The sequence below is a fragment of the Serinus canaria genome, chromosome 1 (assembly GCF_022539315.1).
Source record: "Serinus canaria isolate serCan28SL12 chromosome 1, serCan2020, whole genome shotgun sequence".
Lineage (NCBI taxonomy): Eukaryota > Metazoa > Chordata > Aves > Passeriformes > Fringillidae > Serinus > Serinus canaria.
Genome location: NC_066313.1, coordinates 25,407,969 through 25,432,578, shown reverse-complemented (window position 1 = coordinate 25,432,578; position 24,610 = coordinate 25,407,969). Strand labels below are relative to the sequence as shown.

At 40.0% G+C, this 24,610-nt stretch overlaps 1 protein-coding gene across 4 annotated transcripts; it reads left to right on the top strand.

The window, feature by feature from the left end:
- The first annotated feature begins 1,505 nt into the window (after positions 1-1,505).
- On the top strand, positions 1,506-24,610 carry SPICE1 (spindle and centriole associated protein 1). Of its 4 annotated transcripts, XM_009102599.4 has the most exons (17): positions 1,506-1,642; positions 2,075-2,122; positions 3,272-3,418; positions 7,274-7,376; positions 8,145-8,266; positions 9,789-9,877; positions 10,165-10,307; positions 10,542-10,682; positions 11,425-11,690; positions 14,908-15,039; positions 15,648-15,795; positions 17,254-17,478; positions 19,879-20,264; positions 21,634-21,805; positions 23,181-23,283; positions 23,580-23,658; positions 24,470-24,610. In XM_009102599.4, the coding sequence occupies exons 1-17, from the start codon at positions 1,559-1,561 to the stop codon at positions 24,521-24,523; spliced, it is 2,442 nt and encodes an 813-aa protein (XP_009100847.3). In that variant the 5' UTR covers positions 1,506-1,558; the 3' UTR covers positions 24,524-24,610. The 4 variants fall into 4 exon arrangements, 2 of the variants coding, with proteins under 2 accessions (XP_009100847.3, XP_030090691.2); XR_001989572.3 differs by lacking the exon at positions 24,470-24,610 and having other exon boundaries at positions 23,156-23,283; XR_007778058.1 differs by lacking the exon at positions 24,470-24,610 and having other exon boundaries at positions 23,077-23,283; positions 23,580-23,600.

Sequence of the window (24,610 nt, the reverse complement as noted above, 5' to 3'; positions counted from 1 at the left end):
ATGAAATGTAGACAGGCTTTAATGATGTCTGATAGAACATGCTTCAACCTTTCTTATATGTGAGCAAAGTGCCTGAGAATACACTGCTTGAATGAGAGCTGTCTCTGGCTTGTATCATATTTGCTTGTATTAGGTATTTAACATTTGTATTTGATTGTAATTAATAATAGCAGAGAGGTTAAAGAGGTTGCAAAATGGATGATGCAATTACGCCTTTACTGTTTTTTTTCTTCAGTAGGCCTCGTTCTTCAAGACAATTTACAGCCATGTTAAGAGAGAAGTCCAGATGTGCCCTTGATTTATGCTTTTGGCTTCCAAATTTTCAGACCAACACAAGTTAATGAATTGCCTCGCATGGATTTCTCTTCGCACAGGCTGAACTCTGATGATCACTTTCAGGTGCATATGGTACCTATGCTGAGTGTCTAGATGGAAACTGAAGATTTCGAGGTGCAACCTCCACATTTGTCACACTTTATAAATAGAGGCAATTGCTGAAAGTATTTCTCAAATGCTTTTTACTCCCCTTGTGATTTCCATCTTCTCCTTGTATCAAATGCAATACAATTCCTTCCCTCAATACACTAACCACTACCATCTCCACCTTCACATGAATCTTTTACAGTGATGCTGGTAAAGACAGAATTGCGTTGATGGGGACCCTAAGCACCAGGACATCTTGGTGAAATGGAAAAAGTTTTGAATGAAAAGCTGATAAACCTTATGCCTTCAATTTCCAGCTCCCACAGACAAAATATTGTGTTCACACTGTAATAAATGTTAACTGTAGCCTTTTGGAGTAATTACACCACCTGTGTGGAGGGAAGTGGAGGATCTGTGGCATGTAATGGGGTAAATCTGTAGGGAATATATTGCACCTATCTGTAAGCTCAATGACTCATTTCAGAGCCACCAGTTGCTTTATGGAAACCAGAAATTCCTTGTGGCTACTGAGGTACACCCTCGGTGGCACAGCTAGTGAGATCTGTTTGTTAAATTTAAACAAGGACCACTCTTTAATTTCGTATCACTTAATTTCATGGCTGGCGTGACATTCTGCTCTGAAATACCTGTAACAACATCTGAAATACATTTTCACATAGGGAAAGTTCCAACGCTTCCTCAGAGGAACACTGAGAGATGTCTTTGGAGGGTATTTGCAGCGAGGAGGGATAATAGCGAAGTGAACGAGTAGAAAAATTAAGGCGAGGCGAGATGAAGCCGAGTGACAACGCCAGGAGCAGCTCCCGTGGAATGGGCTGGAGCAGCCAGGACACTGCTGTACTTAAGGGAACGGCGGGCGCGGGGGGTGTCCCCTGCAGCCCTGAGGGAGGGCGGCAGCAGAGGCTGCTCCCTCACAGAAAGCCCGAGGGGCTCAGGAGCCGGGTTGCCATTCCTACAGCAGGACAGCAGCCCGGGATTGGGAAAGGAAGGAGGAGGAGGAAGAAGAGGAGGAAGAGGCGGGCGGAGCAGGCCGCGCTCCGCCCCTCCCCTCAGGGCGGGCCGAGCAAAGCCGCTGCCGTCGGCGGCGTCGCTCCCGCCCCTTCCCGCAGCCGCGATGTCGCTGCTCCGCGGGCCGCGGCTCCGCACCGCCGGCAGGAAGGGCCCCAGAAAGGCGGCGGCGGCCAAGCGGGACTGGGACGTAAGTGGTCCCCGCTGCCGGGCGGCTCCCGCTGGGAAAAAGGCCTGGGAGCCTCCGTGCCCGCGGCGGGGGGAGGCACCGCTCTCCGCAGGGGCTGCGCCGTGGAAACGCCCGGGTTCCGTGTGGGTTCGGGCGGGCAGACACGGTGTGTGCCGGGGGACACGGCCCCTCTGGCTTCCTTGGCCCTGGTGCACGCCAGGCCTCCTGCGGCTCCCGGGGAAAGAACGCACTCAGGTTTGGTGGAGGTCTCGCTTCTGGTGGCTGCCTCCCCGAGGTGGAACGCTCTGCAGCGCCAGGAAAGTGCCCAGCAGTATAGCGTTAGGCTATTTATACTTAAATTTAAAAGTTGTTTGTGGGTTTTTTTTTTTAATAAAACTTAAAAAAAGTTTGCCCGTTACGACTCTTGACGTGTTCCCTGGTTCCTGTTTGCAGAGTACCGTCCATGATTTGACTGTGCACCGTGCAACTCCTGAGGACATTGTAAGTTTAATAGCAGTCACTGCTCTTTCCCTGTGGCAAGGACATTTAGCTGGTTGTCTGACATAAAAAGTGCTTACCGTGCTCAAGGGGATATTTTCTGCCAATGTTTAATCTCTTTTTCGAGCTTCTGAACTTGTTGTCTCCTCAGTGCTAGTTTTTTGTTCATGATACTGAGCATCCCCAGGTTAGTGTTCATGATACTGAGCATCCAGCAGTTAGTGTTCTTCGGTTTCCTGTTCCCACTGGAAAGCAGTAGCTGCAGTTTTTATTTAAATAAATTGAGTGCCATCATAAAAGCATAAAAATGTAAATAAATGAAAGGTCAGTGGATTAGCTAAAAGTCCTACTTCTGCTGGGAAGAACTGAAAGATTTGCTTTGTCTGAGGATCCTCTCTAATTCTGAAAATACTCAATTTTAGTTTAAACAGTTTAACACAATTTCTTTATACTGAGTGACCTGTTGATTGCAAAGTATATGAATTCTTTGCAATAAACAGATCATGTGTATTTACATTTATTCAATTACATTATATGTACATGTATTTAGATATGTATTTGCATTTTCTTGATAGCACTAATTACCAGGATGGAAGAGACAGTATGAACTATAATTATAGGTTTGTTAGGACAGATAGTCACAGTAGCAGAGAAAGACTTGATTCCAGAAGTGTTTGCCTTGATGGCTTCTTGAGACTTTAGCAAGCACCTCACACATTTAATTCCTTTAATTTCTATTTAAACTGTATAATTTATATATAATCTAATTGTTAAAAGAAGGAAGACACTATGTCTGGTGTCTGACAATGTTAAATCAGGAAAATGCATTATGTCTTTTTATGCCCCTTATAGGTGCTAGTGTTTGGGTTTTGCCTCCCTTTATAGCTAAGGAAACTTTTGCCAAGTCAGTGGTTTAGGGCAGACAGAAATTGAGACTGTCCCCATTCACCTTTGGAGCTGCTTTAAATTTAGGTGCTACTGATGGCATTTTACACTTGTGGATGTTTATGAGGTTGTCATTGGCACTGCTGTGAAGTTAACATAAGTAATGTTCAGTGCATGAGCAATACAATCAAGAAGAGCCCCTTAGCTTTGCTCTGCAAATTTTGCTTCAGATTGATTTTTGAAATTATTTCTTTTATATTTCTGTAGCTCCGTCGCCGTGAAATACACAAATCCAAAAACAAAGCATTGGCACATCTGGAACTCCAAGAGAAAGCACTGAACAGAAAATGGAAGAAGCAAAGGCAGCTGGATGCGGATTCCTTGGAGAAAAGGAAATTGGCTCTGATGCGTGAGGTGAGAACTAAATTTGCACTTGCAGCCTGCTGCAGGTGATCTGCAGCACTCCTGGAAAACTGCTCATGCACATGGAAGCCACAATTGCTCCTCTTGTTGGATAACTTGGTTTCACACCTGCACATGCTGTGTGTGCTGCATGCATGCAGTGGCTGGAGGAGACTGTCTGACAAACCACTGTAATGCAGAATTGCTTATTTGAGCCAGGTTGCCTGGCTATCCATGCCCTCTGTAATTCTGCAGGGCTCTTTTCATCCGAACTGGAACTGTTTGCAGAGTTCAACTGTTGTAAAAAGTATGTGTATTCTTTGGGTTCTTATTGCCAGCTTGCTGTTTCTTCCTCATGTCTGGCATTTTTCTTTGATGTAAGCATGAATGTTTCTCTAGCAGGGAGGGACGTTGTTTATTTAAACAGAGAAAGTGCAGTGTCAAGGGGGCTGAAAGGGTGAGGCGAGAAGTTGTTAAGGGAGGAAAATTGACACAACAAAGATTGATGAGCTACGGCAGACAAGCTTGTCATCTGAAGGATTGAAAAGCTTGTTCTCAGCATTCTAAGCACTCTGACTGTAAATATATTATTGAATTTGCTTTTGAATATTGAACTGTAGCAGTAAACCTAAGCCTAGTTAACAGAGAGTAGCTGTCACTGAAAAGTGGTGGTAGATCTCCTTTTTCACATGGCAGGTGACTCCTTGCCATGTGTTACAAAAACGAATCTGAAAATTTGCTTTCAGATCTCTTACTCATTGAGAATTGTTCATGCTGGTAAAGAATGATGATGAACAGTGTTCACTTAGCAGTCAAAATAAACATGGTCTGCTAGTTCTGTAAATGTGCAGTGGACTAACCAACACAATCTTCATTGTTTTGTCTTTTGTAATTTTTCGGAAGTCACTTTCTAATCTCTGAGAGCATTCAAGCATAGACAAACAAATGGAAGTATTTACAATTGGAGATCACTACCTGGTTTTCTATTTGACCTGTTTCTCTGCAACCACAGTAGAATTTTTTGTATTACGGATATTTTGCTAATTAAGCCTCAGACTTGGATTTTTGTTACTTTGGTACTTTTCTGGCAAGCATATTTCAGCAGAGTATTCAAAAAACACTGTGAACTTCTACATTTCTTTCCCTAATGCAGCCTAGTTTCAATAATACTTCCATGCAGAAATAAGTTATGTGTCACAAAAGGTAGATTAGACCATATTTTCTAATATTTGGCTGGGCTACCTATTATGTGACTTCATTCTTCTTTGCAGATGGGAAACTCATGTTTAGGAAATAGTCTTCTATATTTGTTGCTGTTTCTAATGAAAATGTACAAATCTCACATCCTCCTGAGTGGTTTTCCCCTTTATAGTTAAGAGGTTACTTTATTCAGTTTAATCTGTGTTTACTTCTGAATCAGTGAAAAGGAAAACAAAAGGAAATGATGCCAAGCAAGATGAAACAGAAACACAGAGCAAAACCAAAACGGAATAAGAAAATACGTAGAGAACAGTTACCATTTTCGCCTCTCCCTAACTTAAATCTTGTTAATTGCCAGGTCCTGTTTTTCTGAGTAACTGTGGAGACTCTGTGTCTTCCAGTAGAGCACAGCCACTGAGAATTGTTTCCTTGTCTCTGTTACCGTGGTGATCGTTTTCTTTTAGTGCTGTGAATGTAACTTTCAAGCCTCTTGAATCCTGCTCAACTGCTAAAGACTCAGAAACAAATGCTAAGAAGCTGCTGCTATTATTGTTGTTTCTCATGTAGTTGTGTGTTGAACAGACAGACCTTACAAAAGAGCTACAAAATAAATAAGCAAAATTTTAATATTTTGGTGATTTGTATGCATAAAAATCTGAATGAAAAGATAATGAGTTTACTCTGAAACTTAGGACTGTGCATTTGAAGGTACCGCACAGATTAGTCCTGTAGCAACTTATTTTTGAAATAATGTTAGTGCATTGCACCAAAGAGTAGAGGGAAATTGTTTGCTGTAGTGGAGAGATTTTAGGATGAGTCCAGTTTATTTGCTTTGATAACAATCTGAAACAGGAGGGAAGGTGATTTTTAATGAAATTTGCAGGTAATACTAAACTGGGACAAAGCACAGTGCTCAGTGAATTTGTCCAGGGCATGTCAATGGGCCTAAAGGGGTTACAAGATGATACCGCTTTTTTTTCTCATCACAAGCAAATGCGAGCTAATCTACCTTGGGAGCAATGCTCTAGAAATGTTCATAACGTGTTCAGCAGGAGGGTAGAGCTTAGGAACCTGCTTATGCCAAAAAAGATCTAGTGAGGAGGGTAAAAACAAACTAATCAGGATCATTTTTGTCTGATTATACACATCACTCTAATTTTAATTACCTTCAGGAAATTAATCCTATAAATTTTTTTCCTTTCTTTATTTTTCTTCTGCCAATCTGGTATAATAACTTTACCTAAAAACCTGCATTGCTTTGATGTCAAATGGCTTAATGGAAACACTAGTTTTAGTTTGTATCAGATCTTTGAACAGTGGTCTGAAAAAGGAGATATGTGAAGTGCTTGAAAGGTGAATATTCACTGACTTGCTAAGTTATTATGAGAAGTCTAATTTACTGCAGTGCAATGCAAGCTCAAAAGACTAGAAAACATGGAAACTCAGATATGTAGGGATGCTATGTGACATAACAAACAAAGCATGTAGTAAAATAGGGGGTTGAGGAGAAACAAGAAATGCCATTGCCTAGGATTTTTTGTATACGGCTAGATGTAAGCCAGCAAAATTACCAATGGACATTGAAAAGAACTCTGGAGATAACAGCATATAGTACTGAGAAACCATTTAAAAGCAGTTTCTTATGATTCCTGGAGGAGAAAAATTGTCAGTCAGTTTTCAAATTTTGAGTAGGGGGACACACATGAGCCTTTTCTGTGAGGTCTTCTGAAGTACTCAGTCTCTGGATCAGTTTGGTGAAGGAGGTCACTTACGTATCTCCTCTCAGGTGTTTAAGAATATCTACCTTCTCCCCAGGTTTTAGGATATAATTTTACTAGTTTTTGATTTCCAGATTTTGAATGAAGCCAGGCATCAGTGAGGAGCTTTAAATTGAGATCTGCTCACAAAGCCCCATCCCCAGGCAGCTCCATTTGGCTCATGGTAATTGAATGACTCTTGCTTTGCACTCCCAAAGCATCCTTCCTTAGGAGGCACCTGTTTTGGTGGACTTCAAATACTAGGGAGAGACTTTGGGAGAGAGAATTTAAATACAGAAGCTGTATCTTCTGGAGATTCCCAAAATATCTTCTGATGCCAGATGTAGCCAGCTGTGTTTATCTCTGTTGGAACCTTTGGTGGTATGTGGCTTAAGTTTTAGTTAGGATTTTCAGGAGGCAAGACTGAGTGAAACTAGTCTGCTTGAATTGGTTTGAATATCATCAAATAGTACATGTTTTGGGTAGGTAAGTGTTCTATGACTTAACATTGAGATCAAATGATTTGAGGAAGGCTTTCTTTCTTCTTTCTTTTTAAATTGGTATATATGTCTTTTTTTTTATGAGCATGTCATAAATACCCAGCTTCTTGTGTCAGGCTGAGAGGAGAAGACGGAGTGAAAGAAGAGTGTGTTCTAAAGAGAGTCAGTGCTGATGAGTGCCTCAGAAGTAACAACTGTTTAATTTTTCAGAAAAACAGTATGAATTCTAGTTACTCTGAATGAAGTATGGTTTTCTGATATATCTTATTTAGGATCTTACTGCACAATACCAACTTTGCAAAGCTTCTCTTGGTGACTGTTTAGAGAAACAATACCAAAGGGGGAAAAAAAAAGGAAAAAAAAGGATCAGCCTGCTCAGTGTAAAGTTTCCTTATGCACTGTACTTTCAGATTCTGTCTGATCAGTACCATTTGCAAGATGTATTGGAACGATCTGGTCAGGTTATGGCTGTGGCAAAAGACTTGCTCGAGGATGCTCCTCGCACACGAACAGGTAGCACATCTCATCTATGTGTGGTAGCACATTTAAGATGATCTCCTTGCTTTCCATGAATAGTCTTGCTTTGCAAAGTGTTTTTTAACTGCTTTCATCTCATTGTCTAACACGGTGTGATTGATCCTGTTCATGTTGGATGAAACACAGGTGAGACTATCACCTCCCATGGCAGGGGAGGGTGACTGATGGCTGGTTATTCCACTGTATTGGCCCACTGTGGAATTTCACAACTTGTGCTCTGAAACACCTCCATGCTCACCATGGAGGTGTTTCAGAGCCAAGCTATTGGCCTGTGCAGAGCAGCAGTTTGAGCTGCTGCAATAGTTCTGATTCTCATTGCTGCATGAGCTGACTCTTTGCTCTTGGATATGGCTGAAGATTTATCAGTAGTATCACCCTTTCCTTTTCTTAATTTGGCTTGTAGATCCTTGCACTGCTGGAAGGCAGGATTGGCTGGCTGTCCATGAAATCTTAAACCTAGGGGTTTTTCTCTGTAGGCTGCCATTCTCTTTTGTTCCTAGTGACTTTGATCCTGCAAGCTGCTTCTGCACAAGTGAATTCATGCAGGTGGGAAGGATAAAAGCTGGGTATGTGGCCCAGTGTATTAAATTAACCCTATTGTCAGTCTTTGGTTGTTGTTTAAAGTGACATCCCTGGGACCCCTTTCTTGTGAAGTACAGGAGCTTGATTTTCAGTACAAAATCCTGCAACATAAGTACAGACCAAGCCCTCTGTGTTCTTCCCTGTGTTATTTAATTCCTCTAGGTTTTCCTAATGTAACAATGGCTCCTAACTGTGACCTAGAATCATCTCAAGGACCCATTGTACAAAAAAGTCATCCTCCCAGTCAGCTTTCCATCCTTAATGAATCTGTCATGGATTCCCAGGTAATGTATATTTTGTTCCATGCATACACATCCTGTGGCTTTTCTGTTTGCACAAAATAAGACTATTCAAAGATAAGAATTTCCAAGCAGAACTAAATTGGTTTTTGTTGATAACATTCATAGAAGACCAGATTAAACAGATGTGAGTTTCTTTTGTGAGACTCTGGGAATCGTGATTTTTTTTATTTAACTCTCAGATATGAGAAACAAATATCATTATGTCTCATAGAAGCTCTCTCACATTATCATGCCCTCCCTTTTAAATTCTGGAATTCTCAGAACGAGTACAATGTGATTACAGTCTAAGAGAAGAACTTCTGTGCCGCTTAACTAATTGCCAGATTTCAGAATACGTCTGTGATTTACTAATTATGTCTGCATATGTGGGGACACAGCCATTTGTATCCCGGTTCACTCCACAGCCTTGATAACTCCTACAAGTTTTACTTTTAATATTTCACATTATTTTACATTTATTCAGATTTGTTGTAAACAATTTTAAATTGTTTAAAATTTAATTTAGTTTGTACTCTGTTTTCTTTTAAAAACATATTGTACCAGGAATGCTCACTGGGGTTTGAGAACAGGCATCTGGTGCTCCCAGAAAACTTCCCTCTGATGAAGACCAAACAGGCTGTTGGGAGCAAAAGTGATAGTGTCATATTCCCACGGTTCTCTACTTCCATTTCCTACTATCTTGCAAAAATATCTGTAATTTGAGTTGTGGTACTTCTGTGTTAGGTATTTTGGTGTGGCATTTGTTTTTCCATTTTTTTAATATGAGGAGTGAACTGCAGCACCTTTGTAAGCTGTGTCACTGGATGCAAGCTACAGAATAAGCTGAAATTTTTAAAAGAAACATGTACTGATTGTGTGCCAAGCTTCTGTGAGTTCTTATGTACCTATGAAAATCACATTTAAAGGCTATCTGGTGAAACCTACCCAGCAGCTCAGAAACTTGGTAGTTTGAAGAACCCTAATTCCAAAGTTGGTTCTTTGTATTTAGCTACAAATGTAGTACATAGGACTGTATTTTGTTCTGGTTGCATTTTACACACAGACTATAAATGTAATTTTGCAGGTCTCATTATGAAGTTGTTTAGCTTGTAATGTCAAATGACTGAAATGTTACAAATTGTATGGATTCAGGTTGCTTTTCCATATTTTGCCTGTTGTATCTCTGTTTTGGTACAGCCTTAACAGCTTTTATTTTATCCTCTAGTTTGCATGGATTTTCATACTTAATATAAATCATACAAGGAAAATATTGGTTATTGAATTAGTAATTTGCTGTGTTATTTTCAGAGACAACTGTCAGTGTTTCTTAGGTACTAAAATCTCCCAGAACTTCCTACAAAGGGGTGTGGATTTTTTTTTTCTGTGTGGTATTTTTATTTTGAGCATGTCTTGGGGGGGAAGACTAAAACAAATGTTTTTTGTTTTTTACTTGAAACAAGTCCATAAAATTGGTCTCTAACTTCTTCTGAATTCTGTTTTGTTTTCTTTGTTGTCTCTTGGGAAGGCTCTTAATGAAGAGGAGGAGGAAGAAGCACTATCAGAACATGGACACCGTGATGTTTTAGGTTTCAAATCCAGCATCAGTTCTGACAGGTCAGTACAAATACAGGTTTCCACCTGCTTGACACTAGAAACAGGTGGAGTTAAAAGGGTGTTGAATGGGTATAGTTAAGTCAGTTCTTCTCTTTCCCTTTGCCCTCCTTTCCTGATCTCAGAATTCCAGGGAAAGGCCTTGTTGTAACATTGAGACTGGGAATGAAAGTGAGTAGGGAACTCACCTGAGCAATTGCAGAAAATTTTAGGAGCTCTGTCAAGACAGATAATGTGGAATCATGCCATTGTCCTGTTACAATTCACTGTTATTCTTGTTTTGAATGTAGACTACTTCGGTTGTTGAGAAAAGAAAACTCCTTGGTGAATTCTCCATTGTGGTCTGAAAAGGGTGTGAGAAAAACCACCTTATCACAGGAATCAAATGTGCCTCGGACTCCAACAACTGTTTCCCCTTCACTGGATCAGTCAGGTTGGGTTTGCCAAATCACAGCAAGGTTGTGGAGCTGTTCACAGCATCCTATCTGGAGTTCCTTTCCTGGGTGGAGGTCTGAGACAGAAATGTGTGCTAATTTGGCTCAGATGTATTTTCAGACTAAAAAGCCATCTCTTATCTTAAAATTACTTTAGAACATACTACTATTAAGGACATGCCTGAAATATTTCACATGTACTTTTTTTTTCCTTTGTTTTGTGTATAAATCAGCCCTCAATGCTACCAGTGTAATCAAGAGAGCCCATTCAAGACTTTGGAATGAAGATGAAGAAGAGTCTGTAGACTCCATTGACACTGTGAGACAAGTGCTGAACCCAAACTCAAGGAAGCAAAAGCAAATTGCAGCAAAGAGTTAAGTACTTTTAAAAATGAAATACCCTTTGTCCAAGGTCCTTAGTGTTGTAAGAAAATGTGGGTTGGAAGGGATTTTTGGGAGTCATTGCAGGGCTAACACCAAAGTTTGATGAGGGGGTTGAGTCTTGAGCATATCTCAGGCTGGGTGTTCCACATCTCCTTGTCTAGTGTATTTCCCTGTGTTCTGCATGGTCATTAGCAAAGCCGAGTCCATGGGAATTTGGGAACCATAAAAACAGCCCTTTGAGGCTGCCCATTACCTTGCTGCCCATGGAGTCCTCTAGTTCTGATCCAGATTTGTGTTCTGTGCTGCACAGGTTAAGGATGCATTTCAGTCCCCATATTCTGCATGTTTTTATGAGGGGACTGGCATCAGTTGCAAGCTGTAACATGAAAGGAGAGTTGCTTACTGAGTATGAGAAAGCAGCTGATGTTTTTCATTAGCAAACTATTTCCATGCATTTAACTGGAGAGGAGAAAAGGACAAACAGGTCTATTCAAGATAAAAGCACCAATCAGTTGTCCTTGAGAGATATTACTGTGGCAGCAAAAAACTGTGGTTTTTAGGATCTGAAAATAGCTAAAATAACTGGGGGACATTCTTTGATGGTCTATTTCATCTTATGGCAAGAGAGGGCATTTCCTTTGATTTACTTCAATAAACAATGCAATTTCATTGGTACTGTGAAGATCTCTATAAAAGTTGAAATTCCAATGACTCCTTTTTCTTTCCCTTCAGTGAAAAGAAAGCAAGCTGAACAGAACTCTGCAAGACAGAAGAGAGGTGATTCTCCAGCTAATTTAATCCAGACTGACCTTCAGAGGGAAAACAAATCCAGCCTAGATGTTCTCAGCCACATGATCCAGGAAGTAGAGCATGAACTGGAGGAATATGAGCGATGTACAGGTCGTGAGGTCCCAAAAAAAGAGAGAAGTGAAGGCCTGTCTGGGTTTACTCTGTCACTGGTGAACGCTCTCTGTCGCTTGATGCGCTACCTCAAAGAGGTGAGAGACTTAGAACTGGCCCTGGAGACTGCACCTGAAGAAGGGTGTGAAGTTATTTTACAGATGGGAACTTTGGTCTTTTCTGGCTTCCAGGCATTTTACATTGAACTCTTGATTATCATTACTTATTACTAGGTTTGCATGCAATTAGGAGTTAAGGCTTTTGGTTTGTTGGGAGCTGGTTTGTTAGGAATTGGTATCCCTAGTGAAAATAGAGGAGTTGACTGCAGTGAAAGTCTCTCAGTGTCTAAGGGCAGAAAATACCAACTGAAGTATTTTTAAATTTGTTATTTACATATACTCAGTTGTAGAAGGGTAATAACTACAGCATTGTTTGCAAATTAATTTTCTTCCTTTGCCTCCCAAAGGTGATGCTGTTGTCACCAGAGCAGTGGACCCAAATCCTCTATTTTCCTTGAGGGATTCCTTAGTCCTCTTTTACTATCTGGAACAGGAACTTTACCTTAAGCAAGAATGACCTGAAGTGCTCACTATAACAATGCACATCTGGGAATTAACTGAATTTTATAAAGAGGATCACCTATGTGCCATGTAGAAGCTTTTTTTAAAAAAGAAAAGGGGGGAAAAAAGTATGTTCCAATTCATCTGTATCCCAGAGCTATCAAGAGGCAGCAGTGTCTTTCAGATTAATTGGTCTATATGACATTTTAAACCAGATTATGACAGTTCCTGCACTCTTAATAGGTGCAGCAGAATATATTATATAAATCCTAATGCTCAAAGGTAATAGCTCTTTAATAAATATGGAACTCTCTTATTTTGGTTCCTTTATAGAGTATATAATAATTGAAAGAGGGAAACCTATCTTATTTTAAAATTCTTTTTTTTTCTCTTACCAGATGTATAATAACTTAATCCTTATATTACTCTGTATTTAATCTGTATAGAAGAATTTACTTTGATTAGGTCCTGGAAGCAAATAGTAAATAATCAATCCAAGAGTGAAAAGCAATGCCATCCGAAGATGGACTTCAGCTGAGAAAGTCTTATGTTTAAAAAAAAAGTTAATAATGCTTGGTTTTTGTTAAAATTGTAATACTGAAGCAGGGAATTAGATTTGGTTCTTTGGCAGTTATAAGGAAGGATCTTAACATTTCAGTAGAATATTTTCTGTTTATTAGGAATACATCAATTTAATAGCATCCAGTTTGTGTTATAAATGTAATTGTCGTTTTAGTCCTATTTAGATTGTCTTTAATTTTTCTACAGAAATGAGTTATTCCTGAGCCTCAGATGTCTTCCAAAGCTAGTCTCATAATTTTTCTTGTTATTATTCCATCCTTCCAGAAGTTGATTTTTTGCATAATTGTTTGCCACACATACAAATTTACTACCTAAATTCTTAAGTAAGCAATATTACAAAGTCACTCAAGCTGCGTAATGTGGTTAATTGTATTCAGGCTTGCTTGAGATAGATACTGCATTCATATCCTAAAGTGACTTTTCTCCTTTTCAGGGAGGTTTAATTACAGTTATAATTTGAGAATTTGCTGGGAAGAAGCCCAGCAAATTGTCATGAGTGTTTCATAAAACCTGGTCCCTGTGATGCCAGACGTAGATCAAGCACTTGTTTGCACCATCTGTCTTCCGTAGCCAACAGAGTTAGCAGAATTCCAATGCCTGAATTGTAACTGGCAGTGCTTTTTAGGAAAATGACTTTGCAGGGGGTATTTAGAAAGCCCCTGATTTTAGTTAGTCAGTCTTCATGAGGTTTCAAAGCTTTTAGAGATTCCCTTCCTCTCCTTCCAGTTTTGCTGCAGAAAATCAGAAGGATTGCTATAAAGGATGTTGCCTAATTTATTCTCAAAATTGTATCTAAAAAGTAGGAAGAGAAACTTAAATTCAGAAATCTTCCATGAAAGTGTTTTTATTACGTGATTAACAAACCAACACCTATAAGAAGGAAATAGTGACTATGAAAGAGGCTAGAGAAATAGAAACTTCTGAAATCTTTGCAAAACCATATGAAATTCTTAAAGGGAAGTGGATAAATCTGACTTAGTTTCTAAACTAATTTTTAGATCACCTTCCAAGTGTTAAAATTAATCATTCCCTCCTCACCTTCATTCTGCCAAGAAAGCTGTTTCTTTGCCCATACTCTTTTTGTTATGTGGGTCTGGCATACTCCCTGAATCTGTGCTGCTCTGTTCTCCCTGTCTGCTGCACGTTCTGGTGCAGAGTTAAAGCTCACGTGATCAGAGCCACACCTGGCACTGGGCTGGGGTAAAAATACTTCTTTCAGGGTCTGCCAGACCTAAATCCTACCTGGGGATAGGAATAGATGTTACCTGATGGTTTCCCTATGCATAAATAAGACAGAGCTGCTTGGAAGGTTTTCCTCCAAGACTAGGTTAGTGCTCTGTAAGATTAGTAGATTCAGTAGCTCATCCAGATGATTTAAGACATCAGGAGATTCATCACTGCTACCAGGGTAGCAGTGCTTCTTTTGTGCTGTCTGATTTCTGAAAAGAGAGGACCAGGTACAGGAGTTTTTTATCCACTTTCTGAGCCAGCGTGCTTCACTTGGATCAATACAAAAAACCCCTGTTCTCTCCAGCTGGAAGGGATACAGAAAATTGATGGTTTGCCTTTCATATACTTAAGCTAGGTGTATCTGCCTGTCTTTGTCTAGTGGTAGTATCTGTGAATTATTCTCAAAAATATTTGTTCATTCACATCTTGTGAATGCAGAGCTGTTTGGTTATCATATTTTTGAAATCCTCTAGATCTTTTTCTCTCTGATGGAAAACATTAGAAAGCAAGTATGTTCTCCTTTATGTAGTCAAATTTGTCTTCATTAATGAATTAGGGAAACTAAAGATTAGGCACAAGTAGCATGGGAAACTGACAAACATCAGCACACCTGGAATTATTTGATTCCTGCATGAAGATTCAGTGACTTAAGCAGCTGTATCTGTGCAGAGAGAAATGGCTTTTAGTTACATCCTGTAAAAGCTGTAAAGGCAGAAGAACAAGGAAGTCTAGGATTCCCTACAGTGTCCTGGAGGATCAAAGACAAGCAATAAGCTCTCTGACAGTTCTCAAGGCCAGACAATTTGATTTTGTCATGAAAGTAATGAAGTTTAGCAATAGTGGGAAGAGCTGTTACATTGTGATGTCATCATGACTCATTCCTGTTTTCAAATGAGTCTGTATTGGTTTATAGTAAGTTTTCAATTTTTTTCTCCATCTTTAGGCTGAAATGCAGCTGCATGAGAAAGAGATGATTAAGCAGCAGCAGAAGGAGATGTTGAATGAGCACAGAGAACTGATTGATGCTCTGACTGCTGAGGTTCTTCAAGTAAGGGAAGAAAACATTGCTATGCAGGTACTGAGCCCCCCCTTACTTCTTACCCATCAGGATTGTGTATTAGAATTCTGAGCTCTGTTCTCGAGGTTTTTAACCATAAACCACCAGAAAGTGATAAAATTGAGTAAGGAGCCTGAGAATTACAGTAGCAGGTATGGGTGTGAAATATTTGGGAGGTCATTTATTTATGTTTATTTAACTTCAAAGCCTGAGAAAGTGCTGGTTGTGTGAAACTGACCTTTACTTTATCCATCTAAAAGTTTAGGCTTCACACTTCTATACTGTTAACACACTGGAGCAATGAGTAGATGTAATACTACATTTTCCTTTATTTAGGCTCCAGTGGAGGTAGATTTGATCAGTGTCTACATTTGGGAATGATTCAATTAAGAAGCTTTAGAGAGGAAGTAATGTCATGAGTAAGAAAAGGCAAAACAAATGATTTATAAATGAGATACATGGAGACAATAATATTTAGTCCTCACTGGAATCCAACAGAATCATGCAGTAGTATTAAGATGCCAAATTTCTTTTCAGGATTTCTTGTAGTATATAGTTTTCTAATTTATATTGGTAGAACACAAATTCCTGTAATTCTGTGTATGTTTTTTTTTTCCCTCCTTTAGAAGAAACTTCAGCAATACATGACAGTAACAGATGAAAAGCTGATGTGTCTCACACAAGCATTTAAAAATCTCCCTTTGGTAGAACCTGAAAGAGAACAAAGTCCAAAACATTTTGGAATTGCAAGCAGAGGCCCAGCAAACAGCCAAGGTATGTACAATGAATGTGTGAAGGATGAAAGAGGAGTGGTGAGTTTATCCCTGTAGTGGAAAATCTGGTATTTGATAGATGCCTGCTTGGACAGGTTCGTCTTGTAAAAGCGTGACTGTCACTTCTGTAAATTGACAGGCCATGGGTTCTGCTGTGAGCGCAAGCAAAGGAGGAGAGTAGCATTCCCCATTAAGGAGACTTACAAAGTCAGTTTCTTTCTGAGGCTCCTAAAAGAACCCTAGAAACCCAAAGAAGTCAAACCCAACAGAATCAGGATCTCAGCTTCCTGTTGCTGAGCAGCCTGACGGTCTGAGATTGATTCTTCCATGAGACACTGGAGGTCGCTGCTGGCAAGAGCAGCAGCAGCTGAGGCCAGGAACCAGCCAGTCAGAGTCACTTGGTGTTTGTGACTCTGTGTGACAGGGCAGTGACCAGCTGAGTGATGTGTGACATGGAGACACAGGCTAAGCTGAGCCAGTAGATTGGTGGTCAGACTAACCAAACAGGATTCACCTTGGCCTGTTATCCACCTTTCACCACTGAGTTCCCTCCCAGCAGTCTTTCCTGGTCAGTTGTTTAAATGCATTGCTTTTGCTCCCAAGGTCAGTAACTTCTTGTGAATCCCAGGATTTCTCAGAGTTTCTTTTATTACATAGTTAAATGTTGGTTTTGTGAATCTTTCGGTAGCTAAAAGCTTTCTTCCTGGAAAGATTTTCTTCTTCAGAAGAAGCCACATACCAGATGCTTTTTTATGTGATTGACCTAGGCCTTGTAAAAGCAAACCAAAGGAAACTACCCCCAAAATATAAAATCCAGACAGTCAGAAAAGCACCCCTCAAAAAACCCCCAACCTTACACCCAAACCTTCACATTCTTCAGTTCTACAGCACTAAAATTTTCAAATCTTTTCCTTATTTTCCTTAAAGAAGAATAATAATATCTTTTTTTTTTTAATTGAAGAGTTGTCTCATTTGAATTAAATGATAGTGAGATCAGCAGAGCTCAAAAATGCTTGAATTGTTTTCTAACAGCATTGTTACCATCAAGTTTATGATGTGGGAGATTAGGACAAGTGCATTAAGTTGATTTTCTCAAGAGAATGTTGCCAAATGCAGCTCAGATAGTTCAAATTGTGTATCTGTAAGTCTTGTGCATGAGCTGCAAACAGATCTCATGCCACTGTCCTGAAATTGTGAGGCTACGTGTAAGAGTTCTTCTTCCTCTTATGGCCAGTAAAGATTTATAATTTGCTTGAGTGAAGACTACCTGAATATCAGAAGAAAGGTGTAGAACATACTCTGTCCTTGTCTGTCTTTTCAGGTGTCTGAACATAGGAGTTGTTACTGATATTTTTTCCTATACTGCTATTTCACTATAAGTAGTTTTTGTTCCTTTTTTTTGTTTGGTTTGTTTTGTTAATTTGTTTAACTTTTATCCCTGCTTTGTCTTTTTCTTTAGAAAAACCTGATTTGACCTACCCTGAGCCCAGGACTGAAGTAGGCAATAGGGAAAATGTGCTGAAATTTCCACAGGAAGAACTTCCTTTCACAATTCACCCAGGACCAGGTGCCTCAAGTGATATGAGACCTGGTAGAAGCTTCCCAGCTCACATCTTCCAGCCAGCTGTGCTGTTGTCCCCACCACAGCAGAAAAGCAGTCAGGAATTGTCTTCCCTCCAGAATGGTGAGATCTCTCTGACTGCAGTAGACTTAGGAGTCTGTATTGTGTGTTACTGTTTCAATATCACACTACCTCTGAAGATGCATTTTCCATGGAAAATTTTTTATCTGTATGCCTAGACATATTGGCCCTATAGCTGGAATATCCTACTGCTGCACCCAGATATGCATTTCCTTTGTTGCTATGCCTGTTGCTAGACAACCTTTACACTTCCTGTTTTCCATCTGCTGGCTGCAGTCCTGCCAGTGGCAATCCAGACTGGCATTTTTATTCTGTACTCATTTTGATTATCATATCTGTGTGATTGCTGAAGCTCTTTGTCAGTGACCTACAGCACATCATTTCAGATTTCCATCTGCTGATGGTGTAATCCAGCCTCCATCACCTTTAATGGTGAGACCACAGAAGCCTGGAACTTCTGGTTCTGCAATGTTGCAGGCACAACAGGATGTCTGTAGGCTGTGTACTCCTGCTTTGAGCCAATCTTCCCAGCAGAGGGGTTTTTGGAAACTGTGGAAGCCAGGTTCCCATTGGGTTTCATTCAATACACAGGAAATGGTTGAGAAAATTTTGGGTGAAATTGTGTTGCCAGATAACCAGGTAGCTCAGTCTTGTCTCAGTATCCATAGCTCAGTTCTGGTTCATGGGAGGAAGAAAGTTCATCAGGGTGATTAGGGAAGGTGTTTCTCATTTATCCTTACTGAAGTGAGCAGAAGGAAGTACTCTGTGGTTGTAAAACTGAGCTGTTTCCTGCTGCAATTGTCACTGAAAGCACATGCATCCCACTAGATGTGCCAGGGTCCTGGATAACACCCTTGTTGAGAGACAGATAATTGCATCCCTGGCCAGATTGATGGTGGCTGACGAGAAGGAGGGTACAGAAATGAGTTTTGGTGTTTTCCTCCTTTTTCCTCCCTTTCAGCTGTTGTTTTGTAAGCCTTTTCCAAGTCAGAAAAATAACCAAAAGTCCTTTTGAATTTTTAAGGAGTTAGCTGGGCAATTGGAAGTTTGTATCTCGTTCAGCCACTTGGTGGGCTGCTGTGCTGTGAGGAGGTACATTGTTACCTCGTTCTCAGGGGTCCCAGGATGAGGGAAAAGACGAGAAAGTTGACTCCGTGTATCAGAAAGCTTGATTTATTATTATATAATAGATAATATATTAAAACTATACTAAAAGAATAGAGGAAAGGATTTCACTACCAGGCTAAGCTAAGAATAGAAAAGGAATCTAAGCAAAGGTCTTCTCCCAGACCAAGACCGGCCGGACAGGTGTTCTGTGATAGGCTCTTAATTGCAAACAGTTTGACGGGGCCAATCACAGACATCCCCTGTTGCATTCCACAGCAGCAGATAAGAATTGTTTACAGTTTGTTCCTGAGGCCTCTCAGCTCTCAGGAGGGGAAAAATCCTAAGTAAAGGATTTTTCATAAAACATGTCGGTGACAGTACATAAACAATATGGAGGAAATGAACTAAAGGTCTTGATCTACAAAAAGCAATGTCTGGTTTCAGTCCCATTGAGAACTGTCAGACGTCTTCTGTCATTTGAAACAGCAATGCAGAACTGTATTCTGAGATTTCTCTAAAATATAGTGTTCCTGTCTTAAGACTGATGCTAAGTGGCCCAACAAATGTTAAACTCAATGCATGGTTTTTTTATGCTCATAGCTTCATAAAACACACTTGAGTGTAATTTTTTAAGTGTTCATCTCTGCTCAAGAGGCAAGAACTAAAGCTTGTGAAGGAATGGGCTATTTGGTGTGTGAAGCATAGAAAATCTGGTTTTGGTCACAAAAGTCAAGTTGGACTTAGCATGTAGCAGCAAACAGTGCTGTAACTGTAGTCATATCTCTGTGGTGTGTTATCTCTTTGCTGATGATGACCACAAAAAAAATACTTTGCTATTTTGTTGGCCACTGCTTCCTCTTTAGGGGCTAAGTAGTCAGTTAATTATCATGCCAAAAGTCTTGTATTTTTTTGTTTCAGTATCCTGAAAGTTTTCTTAATAACCCAATGTAAATATCAGAACTGAAACAAAAACTTAGTTTTTCAGGTAAGGTAACTGAATTTTGGAAAATGGAGGACTATCTAAGAAATTGTATTTGAGCAGTCAGCTAAGAAATTCAAAACAATTTATCTTCTTAGTGACTACTCTGTCAATCTCAAATTAAACAATTTAAATGTAAGACTATTTGCAATAGGAAATACTCACCTTGTGAGTTCTTACAGCAGGATATTGCATAGAGTGGTTTTGATCAGAACCAAAACACCATTCAGGCCAGATGTTACAATTCAAATTCCTGCTTTATTATTAGTTAACCAGATACAGTAAAGTCACTGTTAGTCTCCTTTGTGAGGATCTCATGTCACCGTCCTTACTGTTCCTTTATTTGGTGTTTGTAGTGTTTGCAGCCATTTCCCAGTGTACTGAAAGAGAGCCATGCAAGGAAAGGAGCTTACCTTCCTCCCTGAGGACACAGAGCACAGCTGAGGAGAACTGCCCCATCTCTCGAAGGCAACCAGTTCCTCCTGCAGACAAAGACTTGGAGAGTTCCCATGAGAAAACCAACTTGTCTTGCCCAGGTGACGCTGGAAAAAACAGCACAGCTGAAGAGTTCCTTCAGAATGGTGATCTGCTGGGACAGATAGCTGAGCTCACACGGCAGAATGCTCTAATGAAAGCTCAACTGAGCAAATTCAGAGGTGGCCCTGGAGACAGAAGTGATTGTCTGCATCAGCCAGACGTGACACAAAATGCAGATCCTAGTCCAGACCCTTCACAAGGACAGGTCAGAATTTACCAGGAAAGAAAGGCTGGATCTCCTTTCTGCTGATCTGCTTTCCCATAGTTTACCTGGTGTTTTTTTGCCTTCATGTTGTCACTTACAATTTGTTTGCTTGCTTTATTATTATTCCATAAGCAAATCAGCAGTAGTTTCTCATATTGGGCCTGTGTTGTACATGGATTCTGAAGAAGGTTATAAGGTTATGTTGCAAAAAGAGGTGGTGTTGCAATGTGATCCAATCTCTTGCAGTTTGGATACTATTAGCAGTGAAAGCACTGCACCAACCCACAGCTTCTTGTCAAGCTTGTAAAATGCATATTTAAAATCATGTCATACATCTCCTCTGCTATTCTGACCCAAAAGCAGATGAGATTGAAGTTAGTGCAAGTACATCTTTTGCAAATCCTTGATCATAGTGTGTACACTTGTTGGGTCTGTATTGTCAGTCCTCTTCTGTGAAAATAGCAAAAATTTTGGGAGAGACCTTGAAGGCTTCAGTTTAAGTGGAAAAAAAAATATTCTGCAACTAAGCAGTCACTCACAGTAGGATCCCAGTGAGTGAAGTTCAAATCACAAAAGCATCCCTGCCCTTGCTATTGTCTTTTGTTCTAGTGCTCTAATATAGTGGCTGGTTCAGTTCAGGTTAAATTAAGGATCCTGAAGATTTTTTATTTCTTCATTAAATGTAGGCTGAGAGTGTTGTCACTTTCCACTGTGGGTTATGCTGTGTACTATTTAGTCATTTGATTGTACAAGGTGATGCAAACTCTTAGTAAGTGTTGTTTTTGTGGAAACAATTAACGACAGGGAGGGGAAGAAGTCAAAGAAATCAAAACCTGGCTTAAAGATGAGTTCCAGAACACTTCTGTTAGAAACCTGCTTTTGCTTTCATACACCCCTCCTGAATGTGTCTCTTTGATTATGTAAATTGTTAATTGTAGGTAATTGCTGGGTGTTTATTGATTTTGGTTTGGTTTGATGGTTTGTTTGGGTTTGGTGGGGGTTTTTTTGGGGGATGGGGTGGTTGTCATTCTTTTGGGGTGGATTTTTTTTTTTTTTTTTTTTTTTTTTTTTTTTGGATGGGGGCTTGGGTTTTTTTTTTTTCTTTCTCAAATTATATGTACAACAGCTGTATTTTTCCTACTTGTGAGAAGACCAGTATAAAATATTGTAATGTTTAATCAGTTGAGGACTTAGATACAGAACAGTAAAAGGGCCAAAATCAGATTTTTCATAGAAGTGCTACATAATTATATTCACTTTCAGTTTGAAAACAAAATGTATAGAAGTACTTGAAATATATTGTATGCCCTCCTTTAGGGTGAAAATGTTAAATATTTCATTGGAAGTAATTTTCCCATTATCCAAGTAGAGTCATCTTGTGGTATCAAGGAGCTTGGAGGAAAGAATAGCAGAGCTGAATCGCCAGAGTACAGCAGCACGGGATAAACTGTTGCAGTTGATAGACCAGCAGAAATCAGCTGCTGCTGACATGGTCCCTCCAATGCTGTCTCCTGTTCCAACCCCATCCCTGAATTACACTGGTAAGTACCCAGCTTCAGGAAAAACAAACTAGTCTGACAGTGTTTTCTCCCTTGGCCAGTCCTTATCTTAGTGGATCAGTGGTTGTGGTCAGAGCTACACTTGCTGTTAAAGCCTGTGTGGTACAAACACCTCTTACTTCAGAGAGCTAAAAATATGTCAGCTAAACCTCTGCTAAAGTTAGCTTATTAATTAGACTGCTGCAAGTACTGTGCTTCATGTTAAACCTGATCTTTGCTGTGTCTGAAGAACAGGTGCTGCATTTGGACATCAGTAGGCACTTCTTCACAGAAAGGGTTGTCAGGCATTGGAATGGACTGCACAGGGAGGTGGTGGAGTCACCATCCCTGGAAGTGCTTAAGGAAAGACTGGATGTGACACACAAACAGTGCCTTTGTCTGTTTGACAAGGTGGTGTTCAGAGGTTGGAGTTGATGATCTCTGATGTATTTTTCAACTTAATTGATTCTGTGATAATCTCTGGTGGTTGGCACTGGGTTTTTTAATCAGTCCTCTGTTGTGCAGAATCTTGGGTGAAAAAGACTAAAGTATTTACATCAGGCTTCTAAATGTTACGGCAGAGTGGTCATCCTATTCTCAACCCCATTTTAGTTTTTGTCTTTTGGGTACTCTTTCCAGCAGGCTGTCTTGCTGAGTTGCTGCCTCTGCTAATAGAAAGGAATAACTGGAGGTTCCAGTCTTGTAAAGAGGTGGATTAGCTTAGGGAATATACTTGCTGGTTCAAGTTTCGTAGATTAGCTGTGATATGAAACTATAAAAAAAGATTACTTTGCAGGAGGTCAGGGCAGCTTTATCTTTTCATGGAGTTGGCATCATTGCAAGCAGAACTGCATGTGACCATGTACACATGCTCTGTGTGAGACACCTGTCCTTTCCCCTTGTGAAACCACAGAGGCTGTATAAAGGGGGAAGGACTTAGAGGAAGAATGGGGAGGAGGGAACAGTGTGTGGGCATTTGCATGCAGGTGCCTTTGCAGTGACTCCTGGGTCAGTTCATAGCACTTTCAATGCTTGTTTGGCTGTTGTAAATTCAGCATGATAAGTAAAATCTTAAACCAGCAAAGGTGAGAGATCAGAAGTCTCTAAGCCTGTGATTGCCAAAAAACAGAAAATTTAACTGTGGAAGAATCATTCTGTATATGTGAGCGTTTTCTGTAGTTGCTCTGAGTCTCTGCTTTCATTGTCAGTCATTTTCAGAGAGCGAGGTTGATGTTTAACCTGATGTTTTATTTCTGGTCTGTGTATCTGTGCAGTTGGGAAGAGGTGGTGATGCCTCTGGAAAAAATGGTAAAACAAAATGAATGTTGTGCAATGTTGCTGTGTTCTCATCAGAATCAAGCAATTATTTATCACCTAGAAAATACAAGGAGGACAGTTGAAGTGTCTGTTCCCATGACAGTGGCTATGGACAGCTCCAAGGATGACAGTGTTCCCCATGCCAGTATGACCAGTATAAGAAGGTAAAAGTTCACCCTTTACTATTTCATATTTTTAGTATCCTAATTACCCATGTGGCAGAAATTGAACACAATGGAGAAATTGCCAAGTGTTTTTTTGGCTTTGTGGATTTTCCCTTACTCTAATACCTTTTTCACAACTCCTATGTTTGTATTTAAAATATGTGCAATCTGACACAAGACAGATGACATGTGTTGTTAAAGACTGCTGATCAGGGGTCCTAACTCAGGATCAGAGATAATATCCTAGTAATCACTTCCACTTTTCACTTTTTCAATCTTATTTTGAATATTTTCAGGACTGTAGGAGACTCCAGCAAACCTTTAAGTGCAACGTCAGAAAGTGCCAAATTAACTTCTGTCAGCCAAAGACCAAAGGTGAGACTGAAAAATCTTCAGCCAGAAAATTTTAATATGTTGTCATAAAAGGGAAAAGATATTCGTGAGATGGATGAAGGGAGGCGAGCTCTGTCCTGTTTTAAATATCCCAAGTCTATTATTAATCAGTTAGTGGCAGGTTGGATTACAGACAATTGGTAAGAAGAGACCTGAGAACTAGTGACATTCATTATTTTCTGCCACAGAGTTGTTTATAAGTAACCCTTTTCTGCTGTGGCATCTTTGTGTGTTACAACTGGAAACCTTTGGAAGTCTTTTCCCTGGTGGCTCCAGAGAATCTCAAGCCATGATTCTGATGTAGTGGTAGAGCCACAGTCAAGAGGCAAGCAAGCTCTTACCTAGCTGTTGCACAAGTCATTTGCTGAAGGATGAGAAAATCCAAATGTTAAGAGAGCCACAATCTAGATTTCTGACTCCTGATGTGCACAGAAAAGGATATCCTGTGGTGAGATGCTTTCACAGAGAGATCTGCAGTGGTACAGACTGATAAACCAGACATAAGGGCTGTTTATAGGCTTGAGAGCAACCACAAGGACATTTAAATAACCTATTTCCTGGTGTCCAAAATAATTTAAATTAGGCCTGATAAGTAGAATGGAGTTAGGGTCCAGGAGTTGCCATCCTAACAGCAAACTATACATCCCTAGAAGGGAAACTTGAAATTATTAAGGTAGGTGTGGCTTGAAGTGGGTGGAGTGACTCCCTCCATAGTGCCAATGGCAGACAACAGTCCTAACACACTATGGGGAATTTACTGTATATGAATCTCAACTGGTTTCTTCTTTTACAGGTAGAAAAGCAAAAAGAAGAAGGGTGGTTTGCATTGTCAATGCACGTTATGTAAAGGAAGCTGAGCTCAAGTCCTGTATTTTTAAAATATTTTTTATTAACTACAAATAAATCACAGTCTCTCTACAGATGCGCAGTTTAA